At 41.0% G+C, this 19872-nt stretch overlaps 1 protein-coding gene across 6 annotated transcripts in view; it reads left to right on the forward strand.

Annotated features, from left to right (window-relative positions):
• Nucleotides 1-19872, forward strand: part of ryr3 (ryanodine receptor 3) — a 114552-nt gene that overhangs the window by 93470 nt on the left and 1210 nt on the right. For 4 of the 6 annotated variants that reach the window (XM_014336541.2, XM_042224719.1, XM_014336546.2 and 1 more), the window contains 33 exons: nt 1266-1433; nt 1850-1909; nt 2005-2139; nt 2404-2516; nt 3491-3587; nt 4614-4726; nt 4961-5012; nt 5112-5168; nt 5258-5357; nt 5634-5713; nt 5817-5893; nt 5975-6048; nt 6942-6956; nt 8255-8335; nt 8471-8559; nt 8662-8790; nt 8888-8992; nt 9221-9302; nt 9464-10746; nt 10848-10900; nt 10984-11146; nt 11255-11341; nt 11736-11936; nt 12016-12146; nt 12633-12675; nt 13452-13579; nt 13901-13961; nt 14048-14194; nt 15315-15449; nt 16006-16162; nt 16265-16329; nt 17235-17335; nt 17411-17462. In XM_014336541.2, the coding sequence (XP_014192027.1) occupies nt 1266-1433; nt 1850-1909; nt 2005-2139; nt 2404-2516; nt 3491-3587; nt 4614-4726; nt 4961-5012; nt 5112-5168; nt 5258-5357; nt 5634-5713; nt 5817-5893; nt 5975-6048; nt 6942-6956; nt 8255-8335; nt 8471-8559; nt 8662-8790; nt 8888-8992; nt 9221-9302; nt 9464-10746; nt 10848-10900; nt 10984-11146; nt 11255-11341; nt 11736-11936; nt 12016-12146; nt 12633-12675; nt 13452-13579; nt 13901-13961; nt 14048-14194; nt 15315-15449; nt 16006-16162; nt 16265-16329; nt 17235-17335; nt 17411-17462 (4434 nt within the window). The remainder of the gene's footprint in view (nt 1-1265; nt 1434-1849; nt 1910-2004; nt 2140-2403; nt 2517-3490; nt 3588-4613; nt 4727-4960; nt 5013-5111; nt 5169-5257; nt 5358-5633; nt 5714-5816; nt 5894-5974; nt 6049-6941; nt 6957-8254; nt 8336-8470; nt 8560-8661; nt 8791-8887; nt 8993-9220; nt 9303-9463; nt 10747-10847; nt 10901-10983; nt 11147-11254; nt 11342-11735; nt 11937-12015; nt 12147-12632; nt 12676-13451; nt 13580-13900; nt 13962-14047; nt 14195-15314; nt 15450-16005; nt 16163-16264; nt 16330-17234; nt 17336-17410; nt 17463-19872) is intronic. The other 2 variants (XM_014336543.2, XM_014336548.2) reach the window with 1 other exon arrangement.

Below are 19872 nucleotides of genomic sequence, written 5' to 3' on the forward strand. Positions count from 1 at the left end.
GTATTCACAAATATTATCGCCTTGCTGAGAATGAACCATGTTAGAAGTCCTGATCAGATTTTATGGGTAATCAGATGATAATAATCATTCTTTGAGCTTCTTTTAATATGAATTCATAACATGAATATTTTTCATTCAAGACTCTTTCCTTTTAAGGAGGGACTTTATTATACTGTGATGTTAAAATTAAAGTTTTCACAGGACCATGCATCCTGTTAAAATCTCGATTCAACAACTTTCTTTTTCACAAGACTGCAGATGACCTTTGTCCTTATTCATGAAGGAGATGAAGGAAAGTACATTTTAATCATCTCTGGGTTCAAGCTGAATTCATGTAGCTCTTCTTTCCTTTATAATATCAGCACTTTGGAAAAGCATAACCTGAATATCCTTTGTTGATGTTCCAATATCACAGGTTCTGCTAATGTAAAGAAAACTTACTTGAACAAGCACTTTTATTATGTTTTTAATCGCCCCTTTAACACGTGCTGAACAAGACAAATATGCAAATGTGAGTTGTTTTATGAATCAACTCAGTGAGTTCACACTCCTAAGTTCACACCTACGCTAGGTTTACATTTGACATTTTTGTCGTAATAAAGTCTCTTAAAAATCTAGATGATGACAGCGTGTCGTCCAGCAGCCTCTCAACCAGCTGACACAGAGAGAGTTCGATGTTTATTTGTTTTGGCTCAGCATTTGATTTATTGGTACTCTCAGAGTGTCTTGGTTCAATTCTCACAGAAGAATTTTTTTTTATTTTTATTTTTTTTAAAGCTTCTCACCTTTTGAAGGACTCTGCTTGCTAAATGATTTATGGTGAAAGACTCCACTTTGGTCCCATCGGTTGTGATTCATCTTTTTGAATGGTTTGTAGGTGAAACACCTTTTGCCCCCTTATTATAAAATGACTTAAATGTGATTTGAGAACCTGGTTGATCTATTCCGTTTTTTCCCTTACTTTTTGCTCTGTCTGTCTGTCTGTCTGTCTGCGTACGCATGCGCGCGCACACACACACACTTTAAGAATTGATGCTCATATTAATCAGTATGTGCAAGTCCATGTGAGTAAAAAGCTCAGGTGTCAAACTGATCTAAACTCTCAATTTTCAAGAACTTTAATAATGACAATAAAGAAATTGTTAAGAGGAAAGGTATGTTTAAGGTCAAGGTAAATAATCATTATTTTTATGGTCTCTGATTACCTTCAGCTCTCACATTAGTCATCTTATGTTATGTCTCTTATATTTTCTTAACCTCTGTAGACAGGTGGGGACCAGGAGAGGAAACACAAGCTCCGACGTGGTGAATACTACTCCATTCAAACGTCTCTAATTGTAGCCGCCCTGAAGAAGATGCTACCCATCGGCCTTAACATGTGCACCCCAGGAGACCAGGAGCTCGTCTCTTTGGCCAAGATACGCTACAGCCTGGTGAGCTGACAAAATAGGACCTGGAACAAAGGATTTTAGATCACAGCATCTGTAGGGATGGCGTGCAGAGGTCCACATATACATATCTGTTATGTTAGATCATAGATGACTTTAATGAATTTGCAAGTCCAAAAAAATATGGAGTACTATGAAGTGCAACTTGCTCTCATCACTGGTAGGTCTACAGGTAGAATGTGGTCTGTGCATCCATCTTTAAGATGATGATAGATGGTCAGTCAGTTTGGTCTTTTTTTTTTTTTCCCCATCAGCACTGCAGTCATCATACTTTGACACTTTCTTTCATAGGTGCACTTCTCTCAGGCTGGTGTGCTTTCTTTTGCATTGCACAAATAATCTGATGTTTTAATTAAATGAAGAAATATTTTAATAACACCACATTGCATGTCCCTTCATAGAAAGACACAGATGATGAGGTGAAGGAGCATTTGCGTCAGAATCTCCATCTCCAGGACAAGGTAAGATTGGTTCCAGTAGTTTAGGTAATAAAACTTGATTTCATGTGCTTTTTTTTATTAGTCTTTTTTTTAAATGATTGATTTTGGTGTTGTAGTCTGATGACCCAGCGGTCCAGTGGCAGATGAACCTGTACAAAGATGTTGTGGTGAAGAGCGAGGAACCAGCAAACCCAGAGCATACAGTGGACAGAGTCCAGAGCATCTCTGCTGCAGTCTTCCATCTGGAGCAGGTAAAAACATATTGACAGTCCACTACCGGACATTGACATGTTCTAGAACATTTAGTCATTTCAGTTTCTCAAATACCATTTTATTTCTTTGTGCAGCTAGCTTACTCACTGCTTTTGTCATTAACCTTCTCGACATTTTTTCCCCCTATATTCTTTTACAATAAATTGAATTGTGGTTGTAGAATAATCCCAGTCTTAAAGGGTAGTTAAAAAGCTATGTGTAACGTCCTTGTATAGTCACAAATGTCTACTATCCTCTTTTAGGTGGAGCAACCACTTAGGAATAAAAAGTGTGTGTGGCAGAAGCTGCTATCGAAACAGCGTAAACGTGCTGTAGTGGCTTGTTTCCGCATGGCTCCACTCTACAATTTACCCAGGTGAGTTAAAAAACAAACAAACACCTGCAACATTTCAGACAACGCAAAAAATGTCAATATCTAAATATTGGCATTCTCTATTTAAATAAACCAGTTAAGACATTGTCTTGTCTCAATCTAACCGTACATAACAAGCGATCACCAAATAGCCGTGGGAGGGTGGGCTCATTTTTCTTTTCTTGACTGTGTGCCCATGTAAAACCCCTCATCACCTCCCTAATGACATTCTCTCCTCTGTGTTGTTTTCTTGCATAACACTACCTCATCCTCCCTCAGATACAAAATTAATAATTACTTCCTGAATGGCTATCGGGAGGTTTGGCTGGAAAGGGCATTCAAAGCCTCCAGCTTTGACCGCCTGTTCTCCCTGCTGACGGTAAAGTGAAACTACGGGGTGAATGCTTCATCTGTTCAACCTCCCCCCTTCATCCACCAGGCTGTGGACCGATCTCTGCCTAGCAATCAACTGTCTCTGCACTGTTGATTCTGATTGGTCAGCTAGAATGAGCCTGAGAATTGAGTGAAACAAACTTTATTGGAAAGTGGAAATGCACTGCAAGCCGCAGGCCTCTGTTTCATTTCAGGTGAACCCTAAAGGAAGCAATGAAGAAAGGAGAGAAGAAGAAAGGCAGAAAGAAATATATCAGTCTTGATTTTGTTAAGTTGATCAGCTGGTTTCCAACATTATGATTAGTTTCATTAAGATAAGAAAACAAAAACCCACCTAAAGTGTGCATGCTCCTTTGACGAGGTAACTGCAGGTATTTTAGAGACCAAACATGACCAGTCAGAAGAGCCAGTGGATCCCACATTGACCAATCACACCACCCTGCCTGAAATGCACTTCCTGTAATCCCTTCCTCCTCCCAACATCTCTCCTTCCTGTCTCCACCAAAAACTCACCAGAACCTACCCTAATGCCACTCTTACCTTCCCCTACCCCCCTTCATTCCTCCCCACCTCCCCCTCCCCAGGCATCGTGCTATCAACTTCTTCATCCCGGCCTATGAGAGACTTTGGATAGAGGCAGAGGAGTACTCCTTTGAGGAGAAGCTAGTTCAGGATCTGGCAGTAAGTACTGGGCTAGCCTTGGCCTCGCCCCATGTGCCCTGCGTTGGCACCCCTCTGCCAGTCCTGTCTGCCGAATGCTTCTTTAGCTCTGCACCTGTTGAGCCATGGGAGCGCGCCCGGGTGGGGACCTCGCCCAAAGCACCCAGGGTCCCCCGCTCTAGGCGCGCAAAACCCTTCAAACAGAGGTCCGTCAGGGGTCAGAGGCTGCATGATCAACTCAGGAGACACAGGGCCAGCTCCGGCACTCACAGCTCTAGAAAAGCAGGCTATGCCTTTCTGACAGCAGTGGTAAGGAGGGCCTTTCACTACAATAGGAGACTGTCACTAGCTGTTTGGCTGTCCGATCTGGATCCAACCCATCAGTTGTCGTTTTGCTGTACTCTGTAAGTCTGTAGTGTGAGTGTGAAGGTGAAATTCCAGTACTTTCTGTGGCCGTGACATCAGTGGCATGCTCGCGTAGTCATGTGAAGATCACATTTCATATTAGATCTTGCAGATGTGCAGCAAATTCTTAAAAAAAAAAGGTTTCTCACTGATTAAAGCTTTAAATACATGATGATTAGATTATAATCTGTTCCTTTCGGATGATTATTAATTTATTGTCAGTTTTATTTGACCAAACTGTCAGATTAGTTTGGGCTCTCGAAGACTGTGTCGTTTTGACAGTCCCTCTTTGTTAGGCTCCTTTGCCGTCTGGATCATTCCCCATGTTCAAATTCATATCACCCAACGGCTTACTGCTTGCATCTGTTTGCTGCAACATGCATGCATTTGAAAACGTGTTCCAACTCTGTTGTTCATGAGTCACTCTTAACGTCTTGTCCTATTCATGGATTACCAGGACCGAAAAAATCAAAATCATCTGCATGCTGGTACTAGGTGAATGTTAACAACTCATTTCAGTGTTTTGGACAAATGCGTGAAAGTGTCAGTGAGTTTGCAAAGATGTCAGTGAATCAAAGGTCTCGTGCATTGAGTAGTAAGCAGCTGCGATTTGAGCAGAGCTAATAGTTCACTCCTGTGCAGAAAACACCAATGAAGATTGTGGAGGAGGAGGAAGAGGAGGTGGCTGAGATCCAGCCCGACCCTCTCCACCAACTCATTCTGCACTTCAGCCACAATGCTCTGACAGAAAGAAGGTGAGATGGTTATGACTCTGCTTTTAAGCAATTAGCAAACTTTTTTTAATCACTTCCAGATCACATATTACATATTTTGCCCCGTGGCCTGTTTTAATTTTTGTGTATCCAAGTTTTTGAGGTATCTGCTGTGATAATTGTCTAACTTTTAATCAATATCAATTTGTCCGTTTTGTGTACTTTAACCAGCAGAATATATGATATTAACACAACATGACTTTATTTTTTTCTCAGTCACTTGGAAGAAGATCCTTTGTATATTGCGTATGCAGACATGATGGCAAAGGTAGTGTTCTTTCAAGTTTAATTGATCAATTATCAGCAAATGAAATCTAGGCAGCTGGAAAATGAAATCAAACCCTGAAGCGAGCCTTTGTGTTCTCAGAGCTGTGCAGAGGATGAGGAAGAAGAAGAGGAAGAAGGGAAAGAAAAGACATTCGAGGTACCCTGGTGGGGGCTTGGTAGCAAAGGTGGTCAGTCTCCTTCAAATGTAGCTTTCCTCATTACTGTATGTGTGTGTTCGTCCCTCAGGAGAAGGAGATGGAAAAGCAGAAGATCCTTTATCAGCAGGCGAGGCTGCACGCTCGTGGCGCTGCTGAAATGGTGCTGCAGATGATCAGCTCCAGTAAAGGTAATGATCTGTTTCTCACTCAGCTACGCAGCTGATTTACTGTTGTGTCCGAAGCAGTGTCACAGCAGAAAATGGTTGCTCTTAATCGTCTGAGGTCTAAGTTGTCCTCCTTGTCTTCTCCATTTAAGTTTTTCATGCCTTATTTTTACCTGTTTGTGATCTGTAAAGCACTTTGTAACTATATTTAGAGAAGTGCGTGCTTGTATTTGTTTGTAGAGATTATGAATTGCCTTAACTGGCTGCTTTTTGTTTTTTATCTTAAATTTTTGCTATCAGGTCGTCTGGGCCCCATGGTGACCTGCACCCTCAAACTGGGCATCTCCATCCTAAATGGAGGCAACGTGCAAGTTCAGCAGGTGAGGTCATTCTGCACTGTGTGTGCATACCGCCAGTTTATGACTTTAATTTCACATTTCATTTTTTTGACAAGACTGTAATGCTTTACTTCACCCATCGCAGAAAATGCTCGATTACTTGAAAGAAAAAAGAGATGCAGGCTTTTTCAAGAGTCTTTCAGGACTAATGCAGTCCTGCAGGTCGGTACTATGATATTATTCTTCCTGGAAACAAACGCATGATTCATATGCTCATATTTGATTTTGAGGTTCTTCTCCTAGTGTCCTGGACTTGAATGCATTTGAGAGACAGAACAAAGCAGAAGGACTCGGCATGGTGACAGAGGAAGGTTCTAGTAAGTGAAGTGGACTTTCATTAGATGCATTGTGTGACATCTACTTTGTTTTCTCTTTCAAACGGTTTCTCTTGAGGTTCTCAGAGTAGACGCCTGCTGCTGAAACACCTGATATTATCCTTGATTACACCCAACAGAAGATTATACCCTTCCCCACCCCTCAATGAACTAATGCTGAACCATGCCAACTTTAACATCAGCATCTATTGAAAGCTCTTAATTAATGCTAATTCATAGTTTCTGTATGGCCTTTGAAATCAAAATTTCATTGCTATGGATGTAAATTTTGATTAATAGAAATAGTTTGCTGCTTGTCAGTGTGGTGTCTTTAATGTCTTTTTTTGCAGTAATTAAAGTACAAGTAAGTGGAAGATATGGGATTATATTGGGTTACTGTATGGGTTTCTTAATGAAGGTTAGGTTAAATAAAAATATTTAGTCTTAGAGGACATGGTCCAGCATTAAAACAAGACCTACCATCTCTCTCTAACTTCCAACAAAAGCACTCTTCACTTGATGCTTCTCACATCAAACAACGTCTGTTTGTTCATCATTCAGTTCTCTGCTAAACATTTCCACTGAGTTCTGTGTTTAACAATTCACTGTTACTACTCGTGTCTGTTAACGTTACAAACTTTTCACCATGACTGAATTCTTATTTGGTTCTCATCTTATTAGATGGTACATAGAAATAACCCAGGCCTATGATTTTTATTTTTTTCCTTTCTCCCCGTCAGAAAACAAATTTCTTTTTAACTGCATGTCTTTGTTTTTCACTAGTAGCTGATATATTCATATCTCTTGGTATTGTAACTCAATGTCCTCTCTTTTTGCTTATGTCTTCGTGTATTGTTCGTCTCCTTCCTGTCATTTTAAAAACCCATCGATGGCAGTCCACACTGAGCGGGGTAAATAGCAAATTTAGATCATGCTGATATGGCTATGCTTTCACCCTGAATGTCCCCTCCATATCTGTGGTCCATACTCCTTGCTTTATATGGTACCCAGCCCTGCCCTTCCCCAGATGCCTGTAGGGAGACACTGTGCATGCCAACTGTTAGAGTACACAGAAAGTGGATCTTCAGAATCCACTGACTGTCCTTCTCTGTGATATTTGTTCCCATTCCCTTCATGTTAACATTTACTAATGCAAATCCTATTACTGATGCTCAAATATGTCAGTCTAAGGCTATCAGTGCCACTTCCAAAGGGTTTGACTTGAAGGTCTGTGGATCATTCCACAGCCTTAAAAAGCTTTGTCTTGCTTTCTACTTGGGGCCTATTTCACAAAGCTGGTTATGATACATATGTTTAACTTTCACATGGTTTTATATGCTTAAAGAACTGTACTGTGCTCATTTCATATAGCTCTGTTGACTAGCTGATTTTTAAAGTGAATTAGGTAATCCCGTCTGTCCGCTCTTTGTCAGGCCCAGTCATGGCCTGCATGTGAAAGTTATCAGGCTTCCTCCAGCTTATGGAAATGTCCTAGTGTTTCACTGTTGTTTAAGGAAAGAGCATTTTTACAAAAAAAAAAAAGCACTTTGGATTCAGTTTTGAATCTGCAATCTAAAGGCCCTGGACTTCAAAATGTTTGGAACATGAAACCTGTCCTGCTTGCGTCATATTAATTGCTTTTGAAGGGAGATTCACATATTATTAGTATTATTGTTATTATTCCTTCTCATGTTGAAATAAAAAGGTAATGCTTTATAATAAGGTTCTTGTATTAAGTGTTAGTTAATGTATAATAAGATGCTTGTAACTCCTGACAGAATGATTATTAACATTATGCAACCCAAATTAACCACCTTTTACAGTGTATGCGTTGTTTTTTTTTAAGCTAGCTTTTATTATTTTATGTCTAATTTATTAAGAACATAGTGGACAGAAAGACAGAGCTATGAAAAGCATTATTAATAAGTTAATAATAATATATTTACTAACCTTGTAAGCCATTGTTCTCACATTAAATGCAATAGTTGCAAAGAAAACATAGTTGGCTATTAAGTTCATAGTTTATAATACATTATTATATGTTATTGTTTAGTATGCTATGTATATAACACCTTATTAACATCTTAAGGAGGACTTATAAGAGCCTTACTGCTGTTAACTAACACTTATTACAAGGACTACAATATGAAGTGTTACCAGTAAGTATTGCAGAGTTTCAGCTGTGTTCACCAAAATATTTCCTCTCAAGGCTCCAAGGTGCTACAGAATGATGAGTTTACTAAAGATCTTTTCCGGTTTTTGCAACTTCTGTGCGAGGGCCACAATGGAGGTGAGGCCCTCTTTGAGTTTATTCCAAATGCACGTTTTCATCGGAAACGCAAGAGTTTGTTTGCACAAGTTTAGTTTATTGCACCGGTTTTACAAAAAAGCATCGAGGGGTTGAGAATATTTGTTCATCTTTCAGATTTCCAGAATTTTCTGAGAACCCAAACTGGAAACACAACCACAGTCAACATCATTATCAGCACTGTGGACTATCTGCTCCGTCTTCAGGTGATTAAAGCACAAAACTGAGGGCTGGATCCATCTTTAGTATGATCGTCGCCATCTTTATTGCGTTTGTTTAACCTGTTTCTCACTGTGGTTCTCCTTCAGGAATCTATCAGTGACTTCTACTGGTACTACTCTGGCAAAGAAGTAATTGATGAAACTGGAAAGCGAAACTTTTCCAAAGCGTTATCTGTAGCAAAGCAGATATTTAACTCGCTGACTGAGTACATCCAGGTAAGATGCTGATCTCTCGCTCAGCACTGTTGAGTTTGTCAAGTCGGGATTAAAATATTTCATGATGTTTTTTCTTCACTGTATTTTTTTCCTGCAGGGTCCATGTATTGGGAACCAGCAGAGTTTAGCACACAGCAGACTGTGGGATGCAGTGGTGGGCTTCTTGCATGTTTTCGCCAACATGCAGATGAAGCTGTCTCAGGTATGATGCAACTTGTACAATTGTAACAGGCTAATAGACTTTCTCATTTCTGTGAGGAGGTGCATCGCTAAGTAGAGCATTGCAGCCACAGCATGTAGTTTGTTTTGTAGCAGAAAACATGTCATTTCTTATTATGATACTTACATATGCCATAACACCAAACATTGAGTGCAAATGGCTAATTGCTTAAGACAAACCACTGAATGATAGTTGACCATGTACTTGTAGGATGCCAGTCAAATTGAGCTGCTGAAAGAACTGATGGACTTACAGAAAGACATGGTGGTCATGCTGCTGTCTCTGCTTGAGGGTAAGAGCCTGAAGTTTTAATGTAATTTTGGAGAAAATTCCAAAAACAGAAAAAAATAATTGGGCTTTAAAGACTAAATACACATGTACAAAAAAGTTGTCTTTTGAGTACATATGTCATTGTCTTTGTGTATGATTATAAAATGTGTGCTTACTTCCCAGGTAATGTGGTTAATGGAACAATTGGAAAGCAGATGGTTGACACCCTGGTGGAGTCTTCCAGCAATGTGGAGATGATTCTCAAGTTCTTCGACATGTTCCTGAAATTGAAGGATCTCACGACCTCTGACAACTTCAAGGAGTATGACCCTGAGTGTAAAGGCATCATTTCTAAGAAGGAGTTCCAGAAGTCCATGGAGAGCCAGAAGCAGTACAGCCAGTCTGAGATCGAATTCTTGCTCTCGTGTGTAGAGGCGGACGAGAATGACATGTTCAACTACAAGGAGTTTGTGGAGCGGTTCCACGAGCCAGCCAAAGACATCGGTTTCAACGTGGCAGTCCTTTTGACCAACCTGTCTGAACACATGCCGCATGACTCCCGACTTGCCACTTTCTTAGATCTGGCTGAAAGTGTGCTTAGTTACTTTGAGCCTTACCTGGGTCGTATTGAAATCATGGGCAGCGCAAAGCGAATCGAGAGGGTTTACTTTGAGATCAGCGAGTCGAGCCGCGAGCAGTGGGAAAAGCCGCAGGTGAAAGAATCCAAGCGTCAGTTCATCTTTGACGTGGTGAACGAGGGTGGAGAGAGCGAGAAGATGGAGATGTTTGTGAATTTCTGCGAGGACACCATATTTGAGATGCAGCTGGCCTCACAGATCTCTGAGCCAGAAGTGGTTGAACAGCCCGAAGAGGACGAAGAGGAAGATGGACACAGCATCCTGGAAGAGCTGACTGCAGAGGAAGAGCACGCCCTGGAGTCTGCCTCTGCCTTCACCACCGCATGTCGCTCAGTCAAGAGCAAGATTGCACACGTCCGCCAGATGTTTTCCATTAAAAACATGCGCAAGAAGTTGAAGAAACTCAAGAAGCTGAGCATCAAGGAGATAATCACAGGCTTCTTTGCCTTCTTCTGGATGCTGTTCACTGGGTTTTTTAAGGGTATCTACAGCCTCATCTTTGGTTTCTTCCACGTCATTTGGTCCTCCATGTTTGGTGGAGGTTTAGTCGAGGGAGCCAAGAACATAAAGGTGACGGACATCCTCGGAAACATGCCTGACCCGACTCAGTTCGGCATCCACGGAGATGTGATAGAGGGAGAGAAAGTGGAGGCTATAGAATCATTAGGAAACCTGGACATAGCCATGGCACCAACAGGGGACGTTGTAGAGGTTGACATGATGATGGAGATGCTGAACGCGCCTAAAAAAGAAGGAGGAAAACATGTGGAGCCAGGCCTGGGGGATGTTTGCGAGCTGAGTGCTGAGCCCTCCGCTGATCATAAGAAGGTCCATAGTCACAAACACAATTTAGATATCTGCCTTTAATTTCCCCTTCCATCCATCCTCTCATCTTATATAAATGTTTTTTTTGTGTTTGTTTTTTGCAGAAAGCTGCTGCCAAGAAGGTTGAAACCCCTGAGAACGAACCAGAAAAAGCAGAGTGAGTAACACTAAGTGAAATTAAAAGTAATTGCAATCAAAATAAAATTAACTTAAAAAGCAAATAAAAAATGATAAATACAGTACAGAGAACCAAGAGAAGGAGGATAAACCAAAGGAGGAAGAGGCTAAGGAGCCAGTGACAGAGGAGAAGCCCAAGACCAGGTCAAGTCAGCCTAAAGAGCCAGCACCTGCGTTCATGTCCAGTATTTTTGCAGTTCTGGATGTCTATCTGAACAAGACGCTGGTAAGTCATCATATTTGGTTTCATTCCTTATGCAGTTATCTCTAAAATGTGGGCACACTTTGAAAGCTATCAATAGTTAGTCTTACTGTGAAACTTCTTTCCTCACAGAACTACCTGGCTCGTAACTTCTATAACCTCCGCTTCCTGGCGCTGTTTGTGTGTTTTGCCATCAACTTCATTCTGCTCTTCTACAAGGTAACTCAAGCGTTAAAGTTTCAGTCAAAGTGGAGCGCAGATTTTCCATAAAACTGAAAAGTGACAAAAGGTGACATGACATGAATATCACAAGTGAATTTGCGCTGCCACTTAAATAAGAAACACAAAACAAGGAAGTCTAAAACAAGTCATTAAAACTTTGACCAGAACTGTCATAAAAAAGTCTGTTTAGACAGCCTTTAAAACAGCAACGTGTTGAGTGCTGTGTTGTAGCAGAGAGACATCAATCAATAACTCCTGAAAAGCTTCATGTCAGTGGAGGGGTTCCCAATGATCATAGAAGTCAAAATGCAAAGATAAAGCTGGAAACATCTGGTAAAAATGTCCCAATATATTCATTATGTGAGTGTACAAGTTATTTTTTGCGCTTCAGGTCACTGGTGAAAGTGATGAAGAAACTGATGATGAAAACCGCTGGGGTGCTGACGAAGAGGATGACGAGAACACGTTCTTTGACATGGATGAGTTTGTGCTTCAGGAGAGCACCGGCTACATGTTACCAACGCTGCGCTTCTTGGCAATATTCCACACCGTCATCTCGCTCGTCTGCCTGGTCGGGTACTACTGCCTGAAGGTGGGGAATGCCTTTGTTTGGCTGAAAATGGTCACTTTCTAAAAGATGCAGTCTTACTGTCCCAATGTTTTGATTTCAGGTTCCTTTGGTGGTTTTTAAGAGGGAGAAGGAAATTGCCAGAAAGCTTGAATTTGATGGGCTGTACATCACTGAGCAGCCATCTGACGATGATATCAAAGGCCAGTGGGATCGACTTGTCATCAACACCCCGTGAGTTTGTGGCCTTGTTAAAAATGTGGTTTGGATTTTGTTTGAAATTATCTAGTTTAAAAATAGTATAATATATGTTCATATGGACGTAGCGTTTTCCAGATGAACAGAATCAACTTTTGGAGGTCAGACTGTTACCTTTATAGCACACAAAGTGCTTTCTACTGTCTTCTTCACCCAGTCACATAAATATTCATACCAGGCTTTTATCTATCCCAAGCACTAAATTTTCCCACTCCGATAAACGCATTGGGTGCGACTTGGTTTTCAGTATTTTGCCCGAGGATGCTTTAACACATGGACTGGATGAACCGGAGATTGAGCCCAGATTGATTGATAAATAAACCAATTCCAGATGGATTTCTGATTCTCATTTATGTCTCCATTTGTTAATTGTCTGATCATTAAATATCTGATATTAGGGTTAAATATTAGACAATATTACAACAGGTGAACTGAGTCTCTGTTGTTCACTTTCCATTACAGATCCTTCCCAAACAACTACTGGGACAAATTTATCAAGCGCAAGGTGAGTGTGGAGGAATGAGATGACCATTTTCCTGGATTAAAGTGGGATTAAGCCTATTCTTAAATTGAAAACCTTTTCATGCTAGTTTTGAATGATTTTTTTTAAATTTTCTTCTTAGTTTGGGACTAGGCTTAATCTTCGATGTCAGGGAAGCTGGTTTGCAGGCTGTATTATATTCTAAGCTTGACCCTTTAGCGCGATTAGACTAATGTCGGTGTAGCTCACACTGAATATGGAAAAAACACATATTTGTTTTTCTAAATTACAAAATCCCCCGAGGGTACTTGTGTTTTAAGGGTGACTAGTGTCACTTTCTCTAAACTGAAATACTAGACAAACTCTCAAACACTTTAGACTTTCTTACCCACAGCTTGGAGTAATAGAAAGCCACTTTAAGCAAAAATACAGTTCATGATTTGTTGGGAGCTATTCGCCTGTTATTCTAAGATTGTTCCCCATCCCACCCACTGTCAGATGACTATGTATGTGTTGACTTTTAAATAAGATAAATAAAGATAGTTTTGAACTGTGAAACATGCAAAGCTGCCCTCGAAACAACTTAAGAATAAAATATGGAGCTGGAGGTGTAGGAAGAGCCTCTAATGGTGGTTGGCGAACAGCTTATAGATACATTAACGCCACCCTCTGGTGGCAGTTGTGCATTACATTAGATACTACACAGTTAGTTGCATGCCATTCAGTTTTTGTTTTTTTTCCATTGCTAGTTAAAGTTAACTAATGAACCTGTTCTCTCCTGTGCTCCTCTATATGTGCAGGTTATTAACAAATATGGTGATCTCTATGGAGCAGAACGCATTGCTGAGCTTTTAGGCCTAGATAAGAGCGCTTTGGACTTTGACCCCACAGTGGAAACTGTTGAGAAAGAAGCGTCCCTGGTATCCTGGTGAGAACACACCTCCTGTTTTCTTATTCCTCCTTCAGAGATGCGCATGCAGTAAACACATTTATATATTACATTACGTGACTCCAATGTTGTAATAGAGTACAGTCAAGGAGGGTTTTTAAGACTCTCCTTGACTAGAGATGAAACAATTTTGAAGAGATGCACCTGGTCGTTGGCAAGAACTGCCACAGAAACTACAAAACTGTACCTACTCTGTTATCTATCTCTATTAACATGACTTGACCAAGTACAAACTCAGTTTTTGTTGATGAGTTTAAATATATATGTAAACACAAACGCCTCTCACTTTGTCATCAACAGGCTGAGCTCCATTGATACAAAGTACCACATCTGGAAACTGGGCGTGGTCTTGACTGACAATGTAAGTTTAAGTCCACATAAAATCTACCATCAGTGTGATGTTCAAAAAGAGCCTCATAAAAAAATATTTACCTTTTCCTCCTCCAGTCTTTCCTGTATCTCATTTGGTACACCACCATGTCTATTTTTGGACACTTCAACAACTTCTTCTTTGCTGCTCATCTGCTGGACATCGCCATGGGATTCAAGACCCTTCGCACCATCCTGTCATCTGTTACTCACAATGGCAAGCAGGCAAGTAGTTTTACCAGCAGAGGGAGCCAGAGTTCAAGGAAAAGCAACAATCGCACAATACAAGCGTTCAACTCGCTTGAAATCAAACAATGAAAGAAATTATTCCTGGTGCATTTTTGGCTCATCTTTAAAAAGTTTCAAAACTGTATAAAATGTATTTGTTTCAGCAAACAATCTTTGTCCGAGTCTATGATACATAACAGGGATGAAAGAACTAGCATCGTGACTCATACTGAATATAAATATAATCAGATCATGAAAATAATACAAACAAGGAATGGCTCAGAAATCTGCTCCATGGAATATTAGATAAACAGTCATGAGAAATAAATAAAAAAGACATAAAACAGTTAAGGACACAAGATTTTGCTTTTATTTTGAGGTTGTTGGAACATTCATGCAGATTTTTCAGGAATAGGCCATTCCTACTGACTCCAAAAGCTGTCAGGAGGTGCCTAAAAACTAACTGCTAAATGAGCAAAGAGATGGATGACAGTATAATGTTTTTGTTTTTTTTATTATTGTTGCTGTTTGTCTCTTTACTTGATGTTCAACGAAGCCTTCTGCAGAACATGATGGTCTGATTCTGTCGGCTCATCAGCTCAGGCATTTAGTTGCCAAGGCTTGTTAGGGCTTCATTTTTGTCTAATGTAGGAAGACAGGGCACGAACCTATTAACACTATGAAATATGTCAGACTGGAGTTAAAGTTTGCTTCTTTTCAACAGTTTCGACAGTTGGACTGAATGACAGTATATAAAACAGATGGTATACATATGCAAAGCATCAACGGGGAAAGATGATGAGTGATGGCACAAACCTTGGGTCTTGCACTTCTGAAGGTCTTGAAAGTCTGAATACTGATGAAAGCTAAGAAAGTACTTTAGTGCAGAACTTTATTTGAGAAAAAAAAAAGAAACCCACAGTAGCATTGACACTTTACTACAGTCTGACAGAAACTGCAAAAATTACTCTCAAAATTTACAGTCAAACAAAAAGAAGGCCCCAATTGTGCCTCTGAGACGAGTCTGTCTCCTCTATTGTTGCCTCTAATCGTCACTGAGATTAAAAGAATTTCAGATAAAATGTATCCAATTAAAATGAGTCTCCTCTCCTTTCAGCTCGTGCTGACTGTGGGTTTGCTGGCTGTGGTCGTCTATCTCTACACCGTGGTGGCCTTCAACTTCTTCAGGAAGTTTTACAATAAGAGCGAGGATGAAGACGAGCCCGACATGAAGTGCGACGATATGATGACGGTATGTCTGACCACCTCCGGTGCCTATTCATGTGAAAGTGGCTGAAAATTGAAAAATACCTTTCTTTTGTGGTAGTGAAAATGAAAGACTTCATTCCTCAGCAAGGACACATTTTGAGCTGAAAGAAAAAAAAACATGGGGCTTTTAGTTTGAATGGTTGACTTGAACATGTTTGCCTCTTAGCCTTGTTCAGGGTCCAGAGGTAGAAGGTGTCTATTGGACAGCATTTTCTTATCTTTTATAAATTATTTCCTAGTTAATGTTTCTACAAATGAAGCCTCTAAATAGAGTCTTTATACTGGACGTACAGTAACAGCTTACAAACGATTTTTTATAATCTTTTGTAAAACGTAGACCTTGATGACTCCTTTTTCTTAACCTTACTCTAATAGATGGTTCAGAACCTCCAGCTGCATCTCCAGTGACACTCAGTCTTCAGCCATGTTTTGTAGTTTGAAATATAGAATGAAAAAAGAGAAGTTTCCACTTTCATACTTCCCAGCCAACACTGAATGAGGTGTAGCTTCCTTTAATGCCTGTTTCCGCCCCTCTGTAGTGCTATATGTTCCACATGTACGTGGGTGTGAGAGCTGGAGGAGGTATTGGAGATGAGTTAGAGGACCCAGCTGGAGACCCATACGAGCTCTACCGCATCCTGTTCGACATCACCTTCTTCTTCTTTGTCATCGTCATCCTGCTGGCCATCATCCAGGGTACGTGAAACTATTTCTCATTATCTGCGTTTAACTTAAAAACCACACAGGTCTTTGTTTTCTTCTCATGCTCCTCTAACAAAGAATTGCACTTTTCTTCAGGTTTAATCATTGATGCCTTTGGTGAGCTGAGAGACCAACAGGAGCAGGTGAAAGAAGACATGGAGGTAAGACTCTGCTCTAACCAAGCTGTCTGTTGCCAGCTATATTGTTGCTTCAGCAAGTGACAGTATTCCCTTCCTGCTTTATGTGAGTTAAGGAGCATGAACACAGGAAGCAATTTATTTGCCTCCATCGCTCTTTAGCTGATGGTTGGTGGCAAACAAACCTTTGATACCTGTTTGTCCTCTAATGCTTTTACAACCCCATCATAACTTTAATGACCGGAATCCTGTGTTCTCATTGGTGGTTCAATTGTTTGTCTAAAAATAGAGAAAAGTTTAACTTGACTTTTAATCACCGGTGATTATTTCACCCATCGTTGCGTGAAGTTGACAAATATCATTGACTTTAAACAGTCTCTGGTCACTACACTGCTGGTGATGTAATAATCCTGTAGTCAGTCAATCCAACTCGAATTGTTTTTGAGTGTTTTCTTCATTAGTTAGTTTGTGGCCTTGTGGGATAGACTAACTTAATTGTCTAATTAATTGTCTATTCCTGTGAGCCACACTGTGCAGAGGAACAAAACTGGCACAAATAAATAAATGTGCTGAGAATAAATATTACAAAGGCAATAATTAATTTAGACATTTTTCTCCTATTTGTCTGTAATATAATGTTTTATTGCTCCAATTGTTTTATTCTCTTAGTTGTACGACACTTTGGTCAATACTTGTTGTTTTTAAATGTTGATAAGGTGACTTGACCAGAATGTATGGCAAACTTTTTTCTTGTTTTGCATCTATTGTGCATTTGTTTCCATTTTAGCTTTCAATAATTCAAATTATTGTTCTTTTTCCTTAACATATTTCACAAGAAAAAAACCGATTAGCAGAAATCTAATTGGCAGGTTCAAATAGGATGATGACAGTCATCACTAATTTTCAATCCCCACTCATTTGTCTTCCAGACCAAATGTTTCATCTGTGGAATTGGGAATGATTACTTTGACCGGACGCCTCATGGCTTTGAAACTCACACCTTACAAGAACACAACCTAGCCAACTACCTGTAAGTACAGAAATATGACCAAACGTAATGTGACTGAAGTTTTCCCCCTTTAACACTTGTGCCTCCTGTCTGCAGGTTCTTCCTGATGTATCTGATTAACAAGGATGAGACTGAGCATACGGGTCAGGTATGTGAGCGAACACCAGTCTGTAGTATTTGGTCATTTTAAACACGATATGCATAATCTGCCGTCTGTGACCAATCTCAAAAGAACAAAAGGAAAAACTGGAATGTAACAGACTCTAACTTCAGTAGGTTTACTTATGCAACATATCAAGTGGGTTGAAATGTTGCACAAGGTACAGCTTTGCTGGAGAAAGAAGCAATGCGTGGGCTTTCTTTGACTTCTGATATTAAGTTGTTATTGTTGTGCACCTGAGATTCAACTTGGTTTTCTGTTTGATGTTCGTGTACTTTTTCTTAAGATACAAATTTAGCAAAGAAATAGAAAGCTTGCAGTTGTTATTCCTTTAAGCTGCAAAGGACCGCATTCAGCTACTAGGAGTGAATAAGTCACAAAAACAGTGTAATCACTGACATGCCGTTGAGCTACATCCTTAATCTGTCTACTGACGGGATATATAGTCACTGCAGATGGGATGAAACTATTTCACAACATCATATATCATCATAGTATTAATGCAACTAAACAAGTGTTCTATCGTTTGCAGTCAGACCATCTGAAATTTGTGACACAAAGGGCCAGATTTACTATGCAAGGCCTATTACCATGATAGTGCAATTGCAAAAACGTAATGATGGGAAGGAAAAGTTCTGAGGCTAATCTGCTTACAAGCCACCGATTTATAAACAAGAATGCAGTCAGTCTATTCATGGGCCAAGAACAGACAGACCTGATGAGGGAGCATGAGCGAGTGACTAATGTGCTAACAAAAGTACTGCATAAACACAGATTTTACACGCGTTCCTCTCTTAAAAAGAAGAAATAAATAAATAAGACAAACTGAACGTCTTTCATATAAGGGCGAAATCTTCTGCTAGAAATTACTGCCGCCTGCATTTGGTCCTGAGGTCTGAGACTCAGGTGGCGCACAGGATTCATCAAGAGGAAGGCTGCGTCATGATCCTGTTCTACTGTATAAAAATGTAATCTGCGTAATGACCGATCTGCTGTTATAACAATGAACACAGACTATTTATTAGGTACACGTTGATAGTGGCTCAGGGGGTTGGGAAGCGCATCTGTAACCGGAAGGTCGCCGGTTCGATCCCCGGGCTCTCTGTCCTGGTCGTTGTGTCCTTGGGCAAGACACTTTACCCTACTTGCCTACTGGTGTTGGCCAGAGGGGCCGATGGCGCGATATGGCAGCCTCGCTTCTGTCAGTCTGCCCCAGGGCCTCTACCAGTGTGTGAATGCGAGAGTGAATGAATAGTGGCATTGTAAAGCGCTTTGGGGTGCCTTGAAAAGCGCTATATAAATCCAATCCATTATTACCAGGTTGGACCCTCCTTTGCCAACAGATTTTGTTCCATATTGACTTGATGGCATCAGCTACATGCCCATGACATGAATCTCAAATTCTCAGTTCCGGATTAGATTGAGACCTGATACATTAGACTCATTGTTACATTCAAGAAATCAGCTCAAAATGACGTTGAGCATTTTGAGCGGGTAGTGACCGAAAGAACGAGATCGCGGATACAAGCGGCAGAAATGAGCTTCCTCCGAAGGGTGGCTGGCCTCTCCCTTAGAGATAGGGTGAGAAGTTCGGCCATCCGGGAGGGGCTCAGAGTAGAGCAGCTGCTGCTCCACATCGAAAGGAGCCAGCTGAGGTGGTTCGGGCATCTGGCAAGGATGCCCCCTGGGCGCCTCCTGGGCGAGGTGTTCCAGGCATGTCCCACCGGGAGGAGGCCCCGGGGCAGACCCAGGACACGCTGGAGAGATTATATCTCTCGGCTGGCCTGGGAACGCCTTGGTATTCCCCCGGACAAGCTGGAGGAGGTGGCTGGGGAGAGGGAGGTCTGGACCTCTTTGCTTAGGCTGCTACCCCCGCGACCCGACCTCGGATAAGCGGATGAAGATGGATGGATGGATGGATGACGTTGAGACATGGCATGATGTGCTGTTAGAAGCAGCCATTAGAAGACTAGTACACTGTGGTCAGTGACACATTGGGGGGAACGGAGTTAACACTAATACTCTGGCATGCTGTGGTGGTCAAATTAGTTGGTTTAAGGGGCCCAAAGTGTGTTAAGAAAATATCTCCCACACTATTAAGCCATCAACATCAGGCTGACCCACTGATATGAGACAGGGTGGATACTTTCACATTGTTTATGCTAAATTCTGACCAGTATCGAAATATTGCAGCAGAAATTGTCTTGACCCTGTCTGCTGAGTCATTGCCATGTGATTGGCAAATTAGATATGTGTTCATGTGGCTTAATGCACATCGCTTTTATTTTCTGCATGCGGTGTGACACTGTAGATCAGCGGTCCCAAATCCCCGGGCCTCGGACCGGTACCGGTCCGTGAGTCGTTTGGTACCGGGCCACGAGAGTAGAGGCTCAGGTGT

The sequence above is a fragment of the Haplochromis burtoni genome, unplaced genomic scaffold (genome assembly GCF_018398535.1).
Source record: "Haplochromis burtoni strain Fernald_Lab_line unplaced genomic scaffold, NCSU_Asbu1 Contig_147, whole genome shotgun sequence".
NCBI lineage: Eukaryota > Metazoa > Chordata > Actinopteri > Cichliformes > Cichlidae > Haplochromis > Haplochromis burtoni.